Source organism: Cyprinodon variegatus, unplaced genomic scaffold (genome assembly GCF_000732505.1).
Source record: "Cyprinodon variegatus isolate N-32 unplaced genomic scaffold, C_variegatus-1.0 Scaffold1520, whole genome shotgun sequence".
In the NCBI taxonomy this organism is placed as follows: Eukaryota; Metazoa; Chordata; class Actinopteri; order Cyprinodontiformes; family Cyprinodontidae; genus Cyprinodon; species Cyprinodon variegatus.
This window is the reverse complement of record NW_015151973.1, coordinates 82795-90091: the sequence shown is the minus strand read 5'-3', so window position 1 is coordinate 90091 and position 7297 is coordinate 82795. Positions and strand designations below refer to the sequence as shown.

General features: G+C 38.3%; 1 protein-coding gene across 1 annotated transcript in view; it reads right to left on the bottom strand.

The window, feature by feature from the left end:
* Nucleotides 1–7297, bottom strand: part of LOC107103746 (kalirin-like) — a gene marked incomplete at its 3' end in the record, with an annotated part of 72886 nt that overhangs the window by 30085 nt on the left and 35504 nt on the right. Inside the window, exons 12-13 of the mRNA XM_015403560.1 lie at nt 375–566; nt 119–288 (exon numbers count right to left, since the gene is read on the bottom strand). Of these exons, the coding sequence (XP_015259046.1) occupies nt 119–288; nt 375–566 (362 nt within the window). The remainder of the gene's footprint in view (nt 1–118; nt 289–374; nt 567–7297) is intronic.

Here is a 7297-nt window from a genome sequence, read left to right as displayed (position 1 = left end):
ATAAAATGAAAACCATGTACAGAAATTATATATTTAACAATTAAACGAGGTTTATAGTAATCATGAGCACAGCAGCTCTCCTGTTAGCATGCTGAGCATCAGGGCCGCAGTGTGATACCTGAGCTGCTGCATTAACTCCTCCCCCTCTTTGATCACATTAAGCGTCGCCTCCAGCGTCGCCGTCTGCTGCTGCTGAAACTGTTGAATCAGAGTCTGGACCGAGTCCACCGAGTCGCAGCTCACGTCTTCCAGCAGCTGCTTCTGCAGCTCCTCCATCCACGACCAAAGCTGCACACACACACACATCATCAGCCCATCCACAGAGCCCATCCATGCCACTGTATGACCACCTAAGGTCAAAGGTCACAGCCCACCTCCTTGGTGTGTGTGTGGAAGGACACGGACATGTCGAGCAGCAGCTTCCTGTGCTCCACCCGCCGAACAAAGTCCTGGATCCGCACCTCCAGGTGTCTGGCTGCCTTGTAGATTTCCTCTGGGTCACATTCTCCTGTCTGAGCCAGCTGCTCGGCCGCTTCCAGCAGCTTGTCTGCATTGGTGTACGTGTTCTGAAAGATGCAGAAGGGACTCCCATCATCACCATCATCAACATGAGGCACAAAACACTTTTCATTTACAAAAAAGCCATTAGGGGAATCGCTGTGCAGAGGAGGGCGACCTTCTCCTGCCCGGCAGCAGGGATCTCTTTAGGAACAATCAGCAAGAAGTGACCAAATCAAGCTAACTGTAAACATCCAGTCAGCAGCCAGTTAAATAGCTGCTAGCTGTACATCCATAACGTGAACCTCCTGTTTCACCACAAGCTGAGATCTGAGCTGAGATCTGGGGTCTGTGGAGGCGAACGGGCTGCAGTGAACTCACTGGCATGCAGAGGTGTCCAGTAACGAAACATAAATACTTCATTACTGTAGCTAAGTGGCTTTTTTCTGAATCCTTGCTTTACTTGAGTATGTTTTTCTGAGTGCTTTTCACCTTTAGTCTCTACTGTACACAAATATCTGTCTCTAAATGGCTCAGTAGTTATATACGTTAAAAAAAAAACAACGTGACGTAACGTAACAGCCGCATCAAAACAGGGAAAATCTGTCCAGGTGGAGCCCAGATTGCAGATGGGTCCGATTCTGTGAGACGTTCCCCATCCATCCCTTTTTAGATTTTAGATTTATATTTTAATTATATGTGAAGTTTTATTTCCATTTAAATTTTTTTTTCTACTGTTTTAGTTTTATTATTTTCTACTGTCATTACACTGTCTCAAGTACAGAGTAACAAAATTAACTCTCTGTGTTTAACTCACCCCCCTGGGCAGCAGTGGGCTGCCATCGTGCAGCACCTGGGGAGCAGTGTGGGGTTAAGGGTCTTGCTCAGGGACCCAGAGAGGCAGTCTGTGGGAGTGGGGCTCGAAATCAGAACCTCTGGATTCCAACTTCTATGTCGTAACTACTAGGCCACCACTTCCTACAAATACGACTATGAGACTGACGAACGGCCTACTGCACCAACCAGGCCATTTATAACCTTTCTAATGTTAAGGTTATAAATGAGCTCTGGTTTAATCTATGTCATCCTGTCTGAAATCTGAATTTAGAAGATAATTTGTCAGAATGTTTATGTTCTTTCAACAAACACAGTAAGTAAAACATGAAAATGAACCAATTGTTGTGCATAAGGCATCATCAGATGATGGTTATATTGGTCTGTTCTGAACCAAAGGCTCCCAAACATTTTAGGACTAATGACCCAAAACTGTTGCTTGGATTAGAAACAATAAAAAAATTTGATTAGTAATAAAATTAGCATTAAAACATTTTCTTGCCATCTCTTTAAATCCATATATTCTTTCTCAGTATCGTATTTATTGTTTTATTTCTGCAGCGGATCTTAAACCCCCATGTTGTTGATGCATGTTGCTAACTTAGGGAATCAATGGTTTAAACCAGTGGTTCCCAACATTTTCTGATATGTATCCATTTTACCATCAGTACCCCATGGTCAAATATGTTGATTATTTTCTAAAAATAGAACTGATTATAAAATTAAAAATATTTATTTAATTTCCTTAACTGGAACATTTAATGCTCAGACATTTTACTATTCTTAATAATAGAAAATAACATAAATATGTTTCCTGGAAAATGAATACAATCTATGCAAATCTATGTTTTTTAACAAAAAACTAAAGCTCTTCTGAAGCAGTCCCCTATGCGCACATCTAAACTTGACCAACCAGAAAAAAAAATAAAAAATTCAGATATACCCAGTGATGTGCAAGTTACTTCCAAACTGTAATACATTATAGATTACTTGTTACTGTTATTTGGAAGTAATTATTTACATTACAATATTACTGTCTCAGAATTGTAATGCGTTACGTTACTCCTGTATTATTTTTGAGTTACTTTCACCAAAATAACTACAAGGTAGACCTTTCCATTTCTAAAATGACAAAATGTAAAAATAAATTACATGTAAGTAACATAGTTATTGTTAACAGAGGAGTTTACATCCAGTAGAAGGCAATATGATGTTCCAAAATTACTGTGGGCTATCCAGGCTACTAACAATATAACATATAATTGGCAAAGTAAAGTCTCAAGACAAGAAACGATGACAGATAAAATCACAAATAATTTAAGTCTGTTAAAATTATGGTAGAGGTAAAGTAATTATCTGGTAATATCCATGAATAGCTTGGGTATATTAATATTAGACACAACAGAACTGTATGTAAACTCGGTAATGTCATGACAAGATTTGTTTGTTTTTTTTGTTTTTTTTTTTTTATTCAAGAGGTTTAAAACACAAAACTGTCATGAACAAAGTGCACATGATGAACAAATCTTATCCTTTTTCAGGAACTATAAAGTGCACTTGGAGGACTGACAGTTCTTTCGGTTTTACACAAAGGTTGCATTTGACTATTGCGTTCTTCTTGTCCTTTTCTCTGACAAACTCGAAGTTATGCGCATACGTCCATCTCAAGAATGTACAGTCGTCTTCTCTCATCTTCATTAGCTTTTCCACTGGGAAGCGCGAGCACTACGCAGAAATCATGTCTCGCGCAGCGCGCCACTCCTGTAAAACCCACCCTAATCCTCCTTCATAAATGTCTCGCGGTTTTTTTTTTTTTTTTTTTATAAATAAGTGTTGTAACGCAAGCTTTGCTGAACATTTACCAAATAAAATATTACAGAAAATTTATTGGTAATGCCTTACACTACGGCGTTACATCAATAAGTAATACATTACTGTAATGCATTACTTTTGTAACGCGTTACTCCCAACACTGGATATACCATGTCATTTTTACTTTGTTTTAATCAATCAGCTGTGTGTTAATAAAACACTTGATTTTATCCATATATCATTTACTGCAGCGGCTTTGGTTTGTTCTTCTCTTCTCTTCTGATCTTTTTCTTTTCCCCTGTGTTCCCACTCTTACTTACAGAGAAGTTGTAGAATAGAATAGAATAGAATAGAAAATCTCTTTATTGTCCCACAATGGGAAAATTATGGTGTTTACAGCAGCAAAAAGATTATAGAAGAAATTTTCACACAAATGTGGACCTTGGAAAAAATATATAAGAATAACATAATAGTGAAGAGTTAATAGATAAACAATAAAATACTGAACTGTAAAGTATTTTAACGCTGTAAATACTGTGCACCTGGAAAATAATATGGACATTTTTAATGGACATTCAGATGTCCAAAATGACTGCGGCATGTTGTTTAACTGACTATCATAAAAACTGTGCAAATTCAGCATGAATGTAACAACTTATTGACGTTGTTGGGGAACAGTGGTGGTTACAGCGTCTTAAAGCTGCTGGGAGGATAGTGCACCGAAACTCACTCTAGTCTTTTATGTAGATGTTGTTTAAGACATTTTTTTTTTATCATTTAGGTTGATAAAATATTTGTTTGTTTTGCATTTAGGTCCTTACGGAGTAAAACCCATCCCAGCCCTATTTTCTTGTATTCTTTATCTGGGAAGTAAAATATGAAATGTTTTCACGGACCCCCTGTAATGCATTGGTAGACCACTAGGGGAACTAGTTCCCCTGGTTGGGAATCATTGCTCTAAACTATGCTTCCTTTAAACTATCCAGATTCTGACCTGGAGTTAAAGAAGAAATGGAGACTCATTGGACGATCTGTTACTGTCTCAACTTTAGCCTCAGCTTCCTGCTATGAGCTGAGAGGAGTTTCACTCACTATAAATCTCAGAGGCAGACAAGAGGACCTGACTCTATGTTTTATCATTACCATCACAATATAGCCTTTAGTTATTATGCTGGATCAATATCTGACTGTGAGCTATGCCTGATTTAGTGATATTACACCAACAGATGAAAACTATCTCCAGTCTGATCTGTCAGCAGCATTTCATTTCTCTTTTCATAAACAGAGGGACATGATCTGGTCTGAACATCACAGCTCGGTGCAGAAACCAGCATTAAAACTGGATTAGCGTCTGTCTCGTCTGGTAGAGATTTGTAACCTCAGGAAATGCTCCACGGCTGAGATGTCGTGGGTATTTTACCCTCGGCTGAGGCTGAATTAGCAGGAGGTTAAGAAGGCTCTTCACCACCGTGTCAATGCATATTTCAAATGTCTGGCAGATTAGACTGAAAATAAGTATAATCCACAAGAGATTATTATGCTCTGAGGCCCAACCAGTTAAAGGGAGGAGAAAGAAATATCCAGCATTTCAATAAATGAGCTCAAACTTCATTCTTTAAGCTGCAAAGAAACTAAAGTTTAACTAAAAATAGTAAACTTCTTGATAGAAACTAACTGGAAGATTGAAGGTCATGTTTCCAGCTTTAACAAAAACTTATTTACACAGTGATTTAGTTCCTTCTAAATTACTAAAAACCAACTATTTTATAATCGTTATTTATATATTGAAGCATGAAAAGAAGCCATGTTGGTGGTATTCCAGGTGTGTGATAGAGAATAATTCACTCCTGACCCTAAATCATTAACAGCACAGTTCAATGGTGAATGTTAAACACACTAAAGATTTCTGAAAGTGAAACTGCTTTTATTCAGTGAAATTAATCAATTAATGAGAAGCACCCCTTTGGTTGTAAATCAGTTCTTAAAAGAAAAGTGCGCTCATATTCAGAATTCAAACCTCTGAAAGTACTTTAAATATTAAATTATTACATACTGTTCAATAAATGATAAGTGTTTTTTTATTCAGAGTAATTTTCATTTGAATGTGCTTTACTTGAGGCATCCATGTTTGTCAAAGAACACTACTGCCACCTACTGGTTTGTGACGTCACGGTGCGGTATCGGCTCTTGATCAAGTCCCAGTGCTGTATCTGGTGTTTGTCACAATGCGCTATTATCCAAGTCATCTTGAAAACATTCTTCTTCCAAATGTTGGCTACATATTATGTGTTTTTTCTCTGGTCAGAAGTTCAATGGCAAATCCTCCCTCTTCAAGTTGGCGATCCAACGACCAACCTGTCCGTGGAGGATCATGAATCGGAAAGGTGAAATAACTCTTTTTATTTCACTTTTACCCGATATATTCCAACATCCAACTGCCATGCACGTGGGCATTGTCAGTTTCACTATAGCTCCGGTGAATTTCAATGGTGAAGTGCTCTGGAAATCTTCAATAATTGTTGTTGATTGCAGATGTGTCCAGTAGTTCCCATTGATTTTGCTTGAAAAAGGGGGGAGAATGGCGCTAGGCTTACCGCACCATGACGTCACTGCCGGAAGATGGCAGAAGGAAGGTGTTACTATATTTGGGCAAAAATGGCCGCTCCCAGACTCAGTGATTGCGATGAAAATAATTGCTTTTATTTTTTACTGATTAATGCTAAATTTAAATCACCGCAAACGTATTCGTTTTTTGGTATAGATAATGATGCACTGATTATTCGTTACTGACCGGACTTCTCCTTGAGCTCTAATGGCTGAAGATGGTGGCACTTCTTGGATCTTGAGTAGAATGTGTTGTTTCATTATGGTTCTAGTCAATATCATCTTTAGAGACAAGATGATCCACCCCCCTCCTAACCATCACTCAGGAAACAGTGTTATTTGATAATCGACTGTCTGCTTCTTGACTTGTTTGTATAAATAGTGATCAGATAGTTTAGTACATTAATAATGACCAGACTTTCATTACTATTGAATTGAACTCCAAATGCATTCAGTAAACTGTGTTTTCACCAATAAATAAATAGCACCAAAGCTTAACTTGATCATCTCCTCTTCTTCTGTGTTTGCAATAATAACAANAATCCAACGACCAACCCGTCCGTGGAGGATCAGGAATCGGAAAGGTGAAATAACTCTTTTTATTTCACTTTTACCTGATGTATTCCAACATCCAACTGTTGCATGTGGCATTGTCAGTTTCACTATAGGTCTGGTGAACTTCAATGGTGAAGTCCTCTGGAAAACTTCAATAATTGTTGTTGATTGCAGATGTATCTAGTAGTTCCCATTGATTTTGCTTGAAAAAGCAGGGAGAATGGCGCTAGGCTTACCGCACTGTGACGTCACTGCCGGAAGATGGCAGGAGGGAGAGGTTACTATATTCGGGCAAAAATGGCCGCTCCCAGACTCAGTGATTGCGATGAAAATAATTGTTTTTATTTTTTTACTGATTAATGCTAAATTTAAAGCACCGCAAACGTATTCATTTTTTGGTATAGATAATGATCCACTGATTATTCGTTGCTGACCGGACTTCTCCTTTAAGGGTAAAGACTCTGCTGTCTGACAGAAGTTCCCACCTCACTGATAACATGATGCAACTCTCCTTCTGCCTAATAGTCTGCCTTGTATTTATTAATAAATCTGAGCCGCTGTGGTCGCGGCAGTGATGGAAGCAACACTGGACAGGCTGTCTGCAGGGCTGGGATAAAGCAGGGACATATGAAGCAGCAGCTCTAATGGCTGAAGATGGTGGCACTTCTTGGATCTTGGGCAGAATGTGTTGTTTCATTATGGTTCTAGTCAATATCATCTTTAGAAACAAGAAGATCCATCCCCCTCCTAACCTTCACTCAGGAAACAGTGTTATTTGATAATTGGCCGTCTGCTTCTTGACTTGTTCGTATAAATAGTGATCAGATAGTTTAGTACATTAATAATAAGCAGACTTTCATTAATATTGAATTGAACTTCAAATGCATTCAGTAAACAGGGTTTTCACCAATAAATAAATAGCACCAAAGCTTAACTTGATCATCTCCTCTTCTTCTGTGTTTGCAATAATAACAAACTCAATGAAAATCTGACT